At 45.0% G+C, this 14,128-nt stretch overlaps 1 protein-coding gene across 3 annotated transcripts in view; it reads right to left on the bottom strand.

The window, feature by feature from the left end:
* si:rp71-46j2.7 (uncharacterized) overlaps positions 1-14,128 on the bottom strand; it is a 45,655-nt gene that overhangs the window by 27,507 nt on the left and 4,020 nt on the right. For 2 of the 3 annotated variants that reach the window (XM_057851137.1, XM_057851138.1), the window contains exons 3-4: positions 8,261-8,474; positions 280-422 (exon numbers count right to left, since the gene is read on the bottom strand). In XM_057851137.1, the coding sequence (XP_057707120.1) occupies positions 280-422; positions 8,261-8,474 (357 nt within the window). The remainder of the gene's footprint in view (positions 1-279; positions 423-8,260; positions 8,475-14,128) is intronic. The other variant, XM_057851140.1, reaches the window with a different exon arrangement.

Raw genomic sequence — 14,128 nt, 5'->3', positions numbered from 1 at the left:
TTTTTAGCTCGTTATCATCTGGTCATGACAAAAAGTGTTCGTTGACGAAATATTTTCATTATAGTCATCGTTGACGAAAACAACACTGGTTCAGATCAAGGTTACTTAGGCAGGGTCACCAAGGTGGGGAATAGACCCATTACTTCTGGGTTGGGGGACGACGACGCTACCACCGAGCCACGCAACTCTGCATGTCTTTCTTCCAGTCAATGAATTTGGTGGTGCAGGGTATAGTCTGGCATAACACTGTAGTGTGGAATTCATGATACGTTTCCTTACCCTTTAAGGCAAGAATCTCACTCAAGGCACAGCGGGTGACCTGCTGGCCCCACAGGTGCCCAGGCAGCAGATTTCGTACCAGAACATCTGAGAGCTCGCGGAGCAGCTCCATCTCCTCGGCTCTGTGGCTCAACAAAAGCTCCCTGGGGACAAGGGGGGGTAGCACAGTTAAAACATCTCGGAATTAATAATAGTTCCGCGATGCCGTTTATCACTACAGAGGTTCAAAATCACACATGCTAAATTGTCAACATGCAACTTTCCCACCATCTTTTTGCTGGAAAAACAGCCATCACTGCAGGTAAAATCCAATAAAGCGCGGTAAATTATTCATGGACGGTAAAGCATCCGGAGGTATTTATAGGCACCTTATTGAGAGCAAAGAGCAGCTGAGGCAGCAATAATTGGAGGGTTTATTTTTTTTCCCCAAAATAATGCACTGCGAAGCTGCGCTGGAATTTCAATTTGTTGGGATTTGCAGAACATTTCTCGACCCGACAGGGCACTAAAACCGACATGTAAATGATGAGTGCTGATGTTTGGCCTGTCACTAAATGCACCCCTGCAATTCTGTCAGATAATGCTCAATTTCTCCCAGAAAATGATTGCAAATTACAAATGCTTTGGTAGGAATATTTTCATTGATTTTGCTTGCAATGAAAAAAAAACACAAAAGAGAATGAAAAAAAAAAAAAACTGAATCATGATCACTTTACACAAAACTCCAAAAATGGGCCAGACAACAGTATTGGCACCCTCAGCCTAATACTTGGTAGCACAACCTTTAGACAAAATAACTGCGAGCAACCGCTTCCAGTATCCATCAATGAGCTCTGCTGGAATTTGAGACCAACTGCTCCATTTTCAGATCTCTCCACAGGTGTTCTATGGGATTCAGGTCTGGCCACTTTAGAAGTCTCCGGTGCTTTCTCTCAAACAATTTTCTAGTGCCTCTTGAGGTGTGTTTTGGGTCGTTGTCCTGCTGGGAAAACCCATGACCCAGCTTTCTAACACTGGGCCCTACATTATGCTGGAAAATTTGTTGGTAATCTTTAGACTTCATAATGCCATGCACACGGTCAAGCAGTCCAGTGCCAGAGGCAGCTAAGCAACCCCAAAACATCAGGGAACCTCTGCCATGTTTGGCTGTGGGGACAGTGTTCTTTTGTTTGAAGGCCTTGTTTTATTTCCTGTAAACTCGATGTTGATGCCTTTTCCCAAGAAGCTCTACTTTTGTCTCATCTGACCAGAGAACATTCTTCCAAAATGTTTTTGGCTTTCTCAGGTAAGTTCTGACAAACTCCAGCCTGGCTTTTTTATGTCTCTAGGTCAGAAGTGGGGTCTTCCCGTGTACCTACCATAGAGTCCCTTTTCATTCAGACGCCGACGGATAGTATGGGTTGACACTGTTTTACCCTCGGACCGCAGGCCAGCTTGAACTTGGATGTTAGTCAAGGTTCTTTAGCCACCATCCGCACAAATATTTGGTTGAAATCTCTCGTGTCAAAGGAGAGCTTTAAATTAATTTAGAAATCAAGCCAAATAGTGAGTTTTGTCCCTCGACTGACGCCGTAGTTCCCCGTTTACTGGTCCATCCATTGTAATTTACATCATTTGAGTGCTGGCTTCACAACGTACGAGACCTCTGATAGTTTGTATATTGTGACTAAATATTGCCATCCAGTGTATTTGTTCAGCTAAACGAAATGTTTGAATAGTGTTTGACTAAAGTCAGTAAGTTTTATGTGTATTTTGCATTGCTATTTTGATTGGGAATGCCAGTTCTCTTTGCACTGTTGGTTAACTGTGTGAGAATAGGGCCTCAATACAGATTGAAGCGCTTTTCTTTTTGTGAACATTATTTTTTTTTGAGAGATATTATTTTTGTTGTTTGTTGTGAAGGAGTTGCCGAAGCTTATGCCAACAAACGGCGCAGTCCAATGAACGCCTGTGTCCACTCGCCTTTTGTAATATTCTGATATAGAGTTATCCGAGGCACGCGGCGCCAATGTTGTTCATTCACATGATGCAGGAGTGAGTTAGTTACGGCCTGCCGAGAGCCGTAACCTGTGTTAATGTTGAAGTTGAATGTGCTACTAAAGAAACAAAGTTCCAGCATGTCGCGTGTGGTATACCTTTGTTAAGAAAAAGCACAAAACAAGACACCTTTCTCTGCCTCTTAGCTCTCAATGTGCAAAAAAAGCGGCGTCATTGTAATCTGTTTGAGGCAATGCATGAGCGGGTCATTCCACGCATGCGTTAAATGTGTCAAATATTTTAACGTGATTAATTTTTTCCCCCTTCAATTTATTTATTTATTTATTTATTTTAAACCTGTCCTGTTCAGCTGTTTGACAGAGAATGGAAGTCTAAGTGCCCGGATTCTGAACAGTTTTAATGTTTCACATGGAGAGTCTGACATACTCCCATTGTGATCCTTCAAAATACCTTTTTATTATGACAAAGCAGCGAACAGGAAGGGATTAGGGGGGGACAGAAGAAAAGAAATACAAGAGAAGAAAGAAAAGAAACACATACACAAACAACAACAAGAAATACATTGAACATCTAAACTAGTTACTAATATGCTGGTGCTATCGTCAGCGAGATGTATTTCCGGTTTACACCATGTGGGGGCCAATTGGCCAGTGAAAGAGGAGAATGGGGGTGGGGGTGTCTATAAGACTATAAGCTAAGTGATTGAAAGGGGTAGAGTGTACACAAATCAGTTCTGTGATCTAGAACCCAGTAATCGTGTGAATCTCTTATGAGTGTAAGCCCGTTGGCGACGTGATTAATTTTAAAAAATGAATTACTGCCCGTTAACGCGATACATTTGACAGCACTAATTTTTATAAAAAGTTTTTAAACGCAGCAAATGTACTGTAATAATTAGGATATAAATGAGATACCGTGGTACCGCTACCTACGAATTAAATTAATTTCAGGACCTGGCCTGGTTTTTAAGTCGAAATGGTCGTCTGTCGAGCGAGATTTTCCAATAAAAATACATTTGTTCAACAGCCGAAAAGCCCATGCTGAGAGCGGCAGGCAGCAAAGCAGCGATAGCTGTGCATTAGTGTTAGCGCCTAGCTTGAACTTGGCTTTTATACTGGAGGCGGGCTTGACCACAGTCATTAACAAAAAAAAAAAAAAAAAAAAAAAAAAAAAAAAAAAAAAAAAAAAAGAAGAATGAAGATATGACATATAGCCAGCAGGTGTAGTCATTTGTTTTGATGTTTCTGCACATGCGGGTCAGTTTCCTCACCTCGTGTCTGACTGCGAATTAGTGCGCTTGCGTAATACTTGAACGGGCTCAATGTACAAAGGCTGTCTAAACGGGCACGCCAAAAAACAGATATGACAAAAAAAACAAAAAAAAAAGGAAAACCTGCAGTATTAACCTAGCCTAAGACATATGTAAAACACATAAATTATGAAAAAATAAGAAATAATAAAAGCGTTTTTATTGTCAACCGGGTAACATTTTAAAATGGCATTTTGTTTTTTCAATTAAAACAATCTCTGATGGACTGAGTTATTTTAAAATCCTTTTCTACTCATGCATGCATGTAGGCTCCTCCTTGAGTCATCACCTTATCGTGGTGGAGGGGTTTGCGTGTCCCAATGATCCTAGGAGCTATGTTGTCTGGGGGCTTTAAGCCCCTGGCAGGGTCACCTATGGCAAACAGGTCCTAGGTGAGGGGCCAGACAAAGAATGGCTCACAAGACCCCTTATGATGGAGAAAATTACAGGATCCAAGTTTCCCTCGCCCGGACGCGGGTTACCGGGGCCCCCCCCTGGAGCCAGGCCTGGGGTGGGGCTCAAAGGCGAGCGTCTGGTGGCCGGGCCTTTTCCCATGGGGTCCGGCCGGGCACAGCCCGAAAAGGCAACGTGGGTCCGCCTTCCCATGGGCTCACCACCTGTGGGAAGGGCCAAAGGGGTCGGGTGCGTAGCAATTTGGGCGGCAGCCAAAGGCGGGGGCCTTGGCGGTCCGACCCCCGGCTACAGAAGCTAACTCTTGGGACATGGAATGTCACCTCTCTGGCGGGGAAGGAGCCCGACCTGGTGTGTGAGGCAGAGAAGTTCCAACTAGATATAGTTGGACTCTCTTCCACACACAGTTTGGGTTCTGATACCAGTCCTCTCGAGAGGGGTTGGACCCTCTTCCACTCTGGAGTTGCCCACGGTGAGAGGCGCCGAGCAGGTGGGCATGCTTATTGCCCCCAGGCTTGGTGCATGTACGCTGGGGTTTACCCCAGTAGACGAGAGGGTAGCCTCCCTCCGCCTTCGGGTGGGGGGACGGGTCCTGACTGTTGTTTGTGCTTATGCACCAAACAGCAGTTCAGAGTACCCACCCTTTTTGGAGTCCTTGGAGGGTGTGCTGGAGAGTGCCCCCTCTGGGGACTTCCTCGTTCTGCTGGGGGACTTCAATGCTCATGTGGGCAATGACAGTGGGACCTGGAGGGGCGTGATTGGGAGGAACGGCCCCCCTGATCAGAACCCGAGCGGTGTTCTGTTATTGGACTTCTGTGCTCGTCACGGATTGTCCATAACGAACACCATGTTCAAACATAAGGGTGTCCATATGTGCACTTGGCACCAGGACACCCTAGGCCGCAGTTCGATGATCGACTTTGTGATCGTGTCATCGGACTTGCGGTCGCATGTTTTGGACACTCGGGTGAAGAGAGGGGCGGAGCTGTCAACTGATCACCACCTGGTGGTGTGTTGGCTCCGATGGTGGGGGAAGATGCTGGTCAGACCTGGCAGGCCCAAACGTGTTGTGAGGGTCTGCTGGGAACGTCTGGCAGAATCCCCTGTCAGAAAGGGCTTCAACACCCACCTCTGGCAGAACTTCTCCCTTGTCCCGGCGGAGGTGGGGGACGTTGAGTCCGAGTGGGCCATGTTCCGCACCTCCATTGTTGAGGCGGCCGATCAGAAATGTGGCCGTAAGGTGGTTGGTGCCTGTCGTGGCGGCAATCCCCGAACCCGCTGGTGGACACCAGCGGTAAGGGATGCCGTCAAGCTGAAGAAGGAGGCCTATCGGGCCTTTTTGGCCTGTGGGACTCTGGAAGCAGCTCACGTACCAGCTGGCCAAGCGGACTGCGGCTTCGGCGGTCGCCGAGGCAAAAACTCGGACATGGGAGGAGTTCGGCGAGACCATAGAAAACGACTTCCGGACGGCTTCGAGGAAATTCTGGTCCACCATCCGGCGTCTGAGGAGAGGAAAGCAGTGCACCATTAACACTGTGTATAGTGAAGATGGTGTACTGCTGACCTCGACTCGGGACGTCGGGAGTCGGTGGGGAGAATACTTCGAAGCCCTCCTCAATTCCACCGACACGCCTTCCTTTGAGGAGGCAGAGTCTGGGGACTCTGAGGTGGGCTCTTCAATCTCTGGGGTTGAAGTCACTGAGGCGGTTGGTAAGCTCCTCGGTGGCAAGGCCCCAGGGGTAGATGAGATCCGCCCGGAGTTCCTAAAGGCTCTGGATGTTGTAGGGCTGTCATGGCTGACACGCCTCTACAACATCGCGTGGACATCGGGGACAGTGCCTCTGGATTGGCAGACCGGGGTGGTGGTCCCCCTTTTTAAAAAGGGGGACCGGAGGGTGTGTTCCAATTATAGAGGGATCACACTCCCCAGCCTCCCCGGTAAAGTCTATTCAGGGGTGCTGGAGAGGAGGGTCCGTCGGGAAGTCGAATCTCGGATTCGGGAGGAGCAGTGTGGTTTTCGTCCCGGCCGTGGAACAGTGGACCAGCTCTACACCCTCGGCAGGGTCCTCGAGGGTGCATGGGAGTTCGCCCAACCAGTCTACATGTGTTTTGTGGATTTGGAGAAGGCGTTCGACCGTGTGCCTAGGGGAGTCCTGTGGAGGGTGCTCCGGGAGTACGGGATACCGAGCCCCTTGGTAAGGGCTGTTCGGTCCCTGTACGACCGGTGTCAGAGTCTGGTCCGCATTGCCGGCAGTAAGTCGAATTCGTTCCCAGTGAGGATTGGACTCCGCCAAGGCTGCCCTTTGTCACCGATTCTGTTCATAATTTTTATGGACAGAATTTCTAGGCGCAGCCGAAGCGTTGAGGGTGTCCGGTTTGGTGGCCTCAGCATTGCATCTCTGCTTTTTGCAGCCGATGTGGTGCTGTTGGCTTCATCAAGCCGTGACCTCCAACTCTCACTGGGGGGGTTTGCAGCTGAGTGTGAAGCGGTTGGGATGAGGATCAGCACCTCCAAATCCGAGACCATGGTCCTCAGCCGGAAAAGGGTGGCATGCCCTCTCCGGGTCGGGGATGAGATCCTGCCCCAAGTGGAGGAGTTCAAGTATCCTGGGGTCTTGTTCACGAGTGAGGGTAGGAGGGAGCGGGAGATTGATAGGCGGATCGGTGCAGCGTCTGCAGTGATGCGGACTCTGCACCGGTCCGTTGTGGTGAAGAAGGAGCTGAGCCAAAAGGCGAAGCTCTCGATTTACCGGTCGATCTATGTTCCTACCCTCACCTATGGTCACGAGCCGTGGGTCGTGACCGAAAGAACAAGATCACGGATACAAGCGGCCGAAATGAGTTTCCTCCGCAGGGTGTCCGGGCTCTCCCTTAGAGATCGGGTGGGAAGCTCGGTCGCCCGGGAGGGGCTTGGTGTCGAGCCGCTACTCCTCCGCGCTGAGAGGAGCCAGTTGAGGTGGCTCGGGCATCTGGTTCGGATGCCTCCTGGACGCCTCCCTGGAGAGGTGTTCCGGGCATGTCCCACTGGCGGGAGGCCACGGGGTAATTATATTTTTCGCACCATGCATGCATTTTGAAACCTTTTGAAGAAAAAAAAAAAATTGCCGCTGCTGCATTAGCATTATAGTTTACAATATGTACATAAAATGAGCGCTAACTGCACGGTTCTTTTTGCTTTTAAAGAGGAATTGAGACCGTGTTACGTTCATATCTATGAAGAATTCGGGGATTTAAGCATTTATTCACAAGAATTTTCACTGGAAAAGCTATGTTTACATCAGGCGGCCGCTAGCTACATTCACTGACAGACTAGCATTGTACTTCGACATATTTTCGTGAAAAATATTTGCTGATTGCATGATTATTTTTCTTTTAACCGAGAATCGAGACTGTTTTAAGTCCATATCTATAAAGACTTCAGGAATTTAAGCATTTATTCACAAGAATTTTTCAGCGAAAAATGCTCTTTGTCTGTGATTCCAGCTTTGACGGCCCCGCCAACAATGAAGGCCCCCTATTTATCGGCCCCGTGCCCCATCAAAACATTATGAAGTCTATTTTTGAAGTTTGTGAACATTATGAAGTCCTTTAAGCCCATGCATAGTGCACACGTCTGTGCCGGAGTTGGGGTCGAGCCGGAAGCTGGTCTCTCCTAATTGACTGCAGAATCCATGGTAAATTGTGGACAGTTACCGGCTCGTTCGCGTTTTTGCCAAGCGGAGACGAGGCGGAGGCCTGGCCAAAGAGCGCTGCTGCTGCCGCGGGGACGTGCACAAGCGTACGTTCGCCCGGACCTGAACCCTTTCTATTGACAGTAAGAAAAAGGGCTTTTTGAGGCAGTCTCAGTTCAAATGTCAGGGCTCCAAGTAGTCATCAAGAACAAGTATTTGACGTTAACACTACAAATGCCATATGCTACCTTTAATGGGTTTTATCATTTATTTTGTTATGATTTTTTTGTATTCTAGCATTTTGAATTTTTTAGCTGTATTTGTCCAATATCATTTTCTATATTTAGTATTCTTTCAATTAAAACTATTTTTATGTCCTGCTTTATGTATATTAGCGCTATGTCAAGAAGTCAAAATATGAAATGTGCTACAAAGAAACCTTCGGCAAATAACTCTGGCTCTCTCATCAGCTGCCGTTGAGGAACGTAGACGTCCGATCTTTTTCAATTGGATGAAACGATCAGCGTTCAAATGCATCGGACGTCTGCGGCCATCGACGGTGGGGATCGTTCACCTCTCGTGTCGTAGTCACCTGTCGGTCTGCTTGGCGTCGTGCAAATGCTGCGTGAGAATGCGAATGGCCCCCACCGCCGCTCGACACACGTCCAAGTCGCGCGTGTGTCGAATGACGCTGTCGATGAGAAAGTCGAACTCGCCGCCGAGCGCGAGCCGCAGCGGTTGTCTCTCGCACGGCTCGGGGACGTCGTACCACGGAGACACCAGCCGGGCGTAGGCTACCTCAAACACTGTGGCAGAAAAACAAAATGACATTTTTGGAAATGACTTCTAAATACCAAAGCCAACTTTTTTTTAAGCCTGCTAGCTTCAAATTCTGTATCAAGCAGCAAAAGGTATTTGTTTTAATTTGGAATTAATATGCTATGACGCGATGCATTGACAATATTACAATTGGCCTTGGTACCCACACCAGATGGACAGTTGTTGATCAAACGGAGACAACAACTACTATATGGTGATGTTTTTGTTCATTCTAGTTCATCATGTTATGTAAAGCGTCTTTGAGTGTCCAAAAAAGCGCTATATAAGTTTGAGGTATTATTATTATTATTATCAGATAGTTTTTGTTCCCTCAAAGTAGAAAGCGGTGAATGTGACACTAATTGGCAAAATCAGCGCTGTTGAAGAGAATATGCAAACTAAATTACATGTGTCTACGACGTCAACAGCAAGACAACGGCAAATTTGACCTTGGAACGATGTACGGCATTAAATTCTTCTACTCTTCTTCCCACAGAAGGTGACGGAGAATCACTCGATTGCCAGGAGGTTGCCGAGCAATCCACCGAAGCGCAATTAGACTCGACCGATACGGCTTTGCCAGAAGGAGTGGAGTTATTTGTCAACGGGTCCTCCAAAACAGATTGCATGGGTAAAACTCCAACAGGGTTTGCGGCCGTGACTTCGGATAAAATTCTGAAAGCTGGGTCACTTCCCAGTTCCTATTCAGCGCAAGCTGCAGAGCTTGTGGCACTAACGGAAGCCTGTAAACTAATGAAAGGTGTAGATGTTACTATTTATGCTAATAGTGAAGACGCTTTGTCCTCTCTTCATACTTTTGTGAAATATTGGGACAATAGAGCCGTGATAACTTCCACTAGCAAACCTGTAACACACAAGGACTTGCTCGTCAATCTACTTGATGCGATCAAATTACCTCAACAATTGGCTGTATGCAAATGTGATGCGCACAGCAACGTCACAGACAAAATTGCAAGAGGGAAGGCGTATTTATACGTCTTTTACGTGTTTTAAAAAAAATTTTTTTTTTTACAAGAGACATCTCTGGGGTATGATTCAATTTAGCTCAAAGAACAAAGCTGAAAATCAATTTTAAAACAATAAAACTGGCCACTGGAGGGCAGTAGCGTATTTGGTAAGACCCGATTCAACGGCCGGGGAGGCGGCGGAAGACGACCGAATGGAGAACAACCTCGAGGACGCACGGGATGCCAAGCGCTGGACGACCGAGCAGAATGACCGGGACCACCAGTGCAGCGGACGATGCCGTTGAGTCCGTGCTGCTCGCTGAGCAGACCCCGCAGAGACTCAAAAAAATCCATCTTTATGAGACAGGCGGCGATGAGGGAAAAGTTTACCCCGCTGTCACAGCCACAATAGCATCATCTATCAGTTAGTTATGTGTAAATAAATTGTTAATTGCTATCAAAAGCTCCACTTGTCTTGGTGTTTATGTTATTTTGTAAAAGGAAAACATTATTCAGATGTTTGGGATGTAACTAAAGCAAAAAATAGCTGTGTTAAAGAAAGTTATGTTTGAAATGTATGCTTTCACAAAAAGCTCAATTTCTGTTTTTTCATCAGAAATTGGAAAATTGCTCAAACTAAGCTATTTTCTAATGCTGGTTTCTAAAGAATGGAAAAAGATATGAACTACCCTTTTTCCTGCTGAAAGAAGAGAGTCTAATCTTTCTTTTGGTGGGTTCCATGTTTATATACAGTAGCAATAGAACAGAATTTTCTGAGGGCCCTGCAAAATCAGTCAAAATCCAGTAAAACGGAAGGGAGCGAAGGGCCTTGCTACGGTGAAAATGGCTGGGAGTGAATGAGTTAATGACAACTTTACTGCATGAATTTTGTTTGTTTGTTAAAGAACTTTAAGGGGAATTTTAGGAATTAAATTCCAAACGCATGTTACTTTAACTTTTGCAAATGGGGTTTATTTATAATTTTTCAATTATGAATAAACAGTATTTTTCTAACAGTAAAAATGTTCTCAGCAACACATGCAAATATGATTGAAATGCAAAGGTTTAGATCTATGCAGAAACAGTTCCTGAATTTGCAGCTAGCATCGGCTAGGGAAGTTTGAAATGGACAGGTATCGAGGCAGTGAAATCCAGACAGGAGTTCATCAATGAAAGCAGACGGAAGCCTTTACCAACATTCTTCACCGGACCACCTGCTTCAGACTTTTGGTCAGTACGAACACCGGTACCGTAATATATTGCTCGTCCCCACCAACAATTCGCCAGCGCGACCTGTGAGAGCCCTGCCTCGGAGAAGGACGTGGGCCGGCATCACGGCAACAGTTGCCGCGGCAGCCACGACGGCAGATATCATCCAAGCTGTACTGCCGTGGTGTAGCTGGCAGGATTAACCCGTGGTTAGCGGAGCCGATTGGTGGCTAGTGAGATCGAGAAACATCGTCTCTGCGGTTCCTGGGTGGACCATGACAAACTGTATACAAGAACTGACCAACAGATGTGAAGCAAAGGTGGGTCCACTCAAGGGAAGAAAGATGGTGTTTTCCCTAGTTTCTTGACGAAGGTCCTGGTCCATTTCGTTTGCCTCCTTGATTCTTTCCATTTCAAAATAAAGTACAGCAAGAGTAAACATATACCCTAATTTTCGCACTATAAGGCGCACCTGACTATAAGCCGCAGTCCACCAAATTTGGCACAAAAACAGCATTACTGTTCCAATTGTTTCATCAATTGCTAGTTATGGTATTTACTAACACTTTATTTGACAGTGGTGCCATAAGACTGTCATTGCACAATCATAATTATGACATGTCTCTGTCCTGAGCATTCATGAATGCTTAGAACAGATGTCATTAAGTGTTATCCGGCAAATGATCTCACTTTTGAATGGATGCAAAAGATCCAAGATGGACAAAAATTGAGTTAGTGACATAATTTGTCAAATGACGCTTAATAACATAAGCATTCAGTAATGTCCATGATAGTGTCATTTCATAATTTTGATGATCTTATGACAGTCTTATGACACCGCTGTCAAAGTGTTACCAAAAAAATCAACAAATAAGCCGCATTGGACTATAAGCCACAGGTATCAAAATGAAGGAAAAAAGTAGCGGCTTATAGTCCGAAAATTACGGTATACGTTAATTGTACATTCCTCTCAACTTGCAACCGAAGCGAAGGGTATACGTGTTGATGTTGCTGATTTAGCTGATGATTTTGAATTAGATGTTAACTCATGCCTAAGTGTTCCAAGAGTCTGACCGAATGTTTTGTGCTAAATGCTTATGACTGTGTAGTATTAAATTTGGAAGAAGTTACTATACGTGATGTCTTACGCAATAAATGTTAAACAGGGGGGAAATGTTGGAATTGTTGTGCATACTTTCCTTATAGTTAGTCACCTGATAGGATAACTTCTGTCTAGTTAGCCTTTCCCTTGTTCTGGGCCATGTGGCACCCCATCTAGTCTACGTATTCTATTCAATGTTCTATGTTGCTTTCCTCACCCCTCCCATCCCATTGTTTTCCCCTGAATAATGAAGGTTTCTATCACAGCAGCTGGGGGGAGTGGCTACCAACCTCCACAAAAGCTACATCGACTTCATGCGTGTTCTTTTTTAGCCAAGCTAGGTGTGGATAACCTAGCTTCAAGTCTAACAGTATTTTTGGGCCTCTATTCACCATTGCTGCTTCACATCTGTTGTTTTATTGTCCAGCAGTAGTGACGTATTTCACTTGTTGATAGGAACGTATAGATCATTGCTGTGTACGGATCATAGGGTTGTCCTGATCCGATATTTGGATCGGATCAACTGCCGATAAGGCAAAAAAATGCGCTTCGGTATCGGATCGGCCGACACGGAAAAAGATCCAGAATCCCGATCCAGTTTTTTTTTTTTTTTAAATCCGGAGCACCGATTTACATAATCCATTCCAGTTTTTGCTTTGGTTTTCCTACAATTCGGTCCGAATTTTACGGCACACCTTCAGCACACTAGCAATACAGTCTCCCAATTTACCTCCGTGGTATCTCCTACATTATGACTGCAATGTAAATTTAAAGTTTATCAGCTGTCATCTGAGCATCTTGAAATGCTTGTCTTGGTCCAAAAAAAAAAAATCTCCCCATCATGCTGGGACTGCATCCATGGCAAACAGCTGAAGGGAGTGTGTAGAATAGATGGAGATGGAGCAACAAAGTGTGGAGAAGATTGGGGAGTAGAAGACATTTTTGGTTTAAAATAGTATTATTTGCACTGATATTTTTAAAGCCTTGGTACATTTGTTCAAGATCAGAGAACTGATGCTGAGTTAATAGTTTATTTTTCACTTAGGTTGTTTGTGTGTTTTGCTTTTTTAAGACAGTTTACAATATCATTTGCACGTTTGACTGACTGAATATGCCATTTCTGTTTGTTATTTATGTTTTGTGTTTATCACTGAATAAACAGGTCAGTTTCTTGTTACCAACCATAGTGTGTTATTCAAACTCACCTAATTCAGCTGGCTAGTTGATATCAGGAGTACTAAAACCCTTTTCAACATGAGTCTGACAACTAAGTAAGGAGGCTAAATAACTTGAAACTTTAATACATGCTCAGATAGGCCGGTATTGGTATCGGCCAGTATCGGTATCGGATCGGAAGTGCAAAACAATCTCGGGATTGGATCGGAAGTGCAAAAACCTGGATAGGGACATCTCTAACGGATCATTGCCATTTTTGTCAACGATGACGTTAACATAAAATGTTTTGCCGACGAACCATTAATTTCATGATGATGAGACGAAAATGCGCAAAAAAAACATGTCAGAGATGAAAATGCGCCAATTTTTGTCATATGTAGGGGTGTTTAAAAAAAAAAAAATTTGTTAAATGAACTCTGAAATATATCGTGATACTAGGTCACGCAATTCTCGTCTCCATTCAAAATCGGTCCGTATCCTTACACGTGTTTTTGGTGGGAAAAAAAAAAAAAATCTGTGGCTACATTTCTACTCCCTTCCAGTAGTTAGCAGCACGCAGCAGCATTGCCTTGCACTCTGCTGAAGTAACAACAACATTAGACTCATCAGAGTAGAGATTTGTGTATGTTGCCCTGTAGCTGTTGCTCAGATTAGTCTGGAAAAAGTCTCAAATTTGGGCTTCTATTGGCAAAAATACTGCAAAAACAGAGGCATGGAGTATGTAGCACCACCAAACCTTAACCCTGCCTAACTCTAAACCCCTAAATGAGTGGCCTATTTTAAAACATCTTTCATGTATAGGGCACACTGCATTATAAAGGCGAAGGAGCAGTCGTAGAAGTTGTTGGCGTTGCATTATGCAGCCACAAGATGGAGCTGAGCTAAACGGAATGTCATGCCATGATTAACTAATATTGATCCATATATAAGGCATATCGGATTATAAGGCACAATGTCGGCTTTTGAGAAAATTGAAGGCTTTCAGGTGCGCCTTATAGTTTGGAAAATACGGTAATCATGAAGGCTGTATTTGTAGCCAATTTAGTCATTTTGATAGTGGGCTGATATAGCTAATATAGATACATATAGCATGTGTTCCCTTCTTTATAAGGCTTATATAAGGCTTTCGACTTTTTTGCTGCTCCAGACATATTTGTTTTTTGTGTCAATTTGTCTCTTTCAACAT

This window comes from Corythoichthys intestinalis, chromosome 11 (genome assembly GCF_030265065.1).
Source record: "Corythoichthys intestinalis isolate RoL2023-P3 chromosome 11, ASM3026506v1, whole genome shotgun sequence".
Taxonomy (NCBI): Eukaryota; Metazoa; Chordata; class Actinopteri; order Syngnathiformes; family Syngnathidae; genus Corythoichthys; species Corythoichthys intestinalis.
The sequence above is the reverse complement of the archived record's forward strand: the minus strand, read 5'-3'. Positions and strand labels throughout refer to the sequence as shown.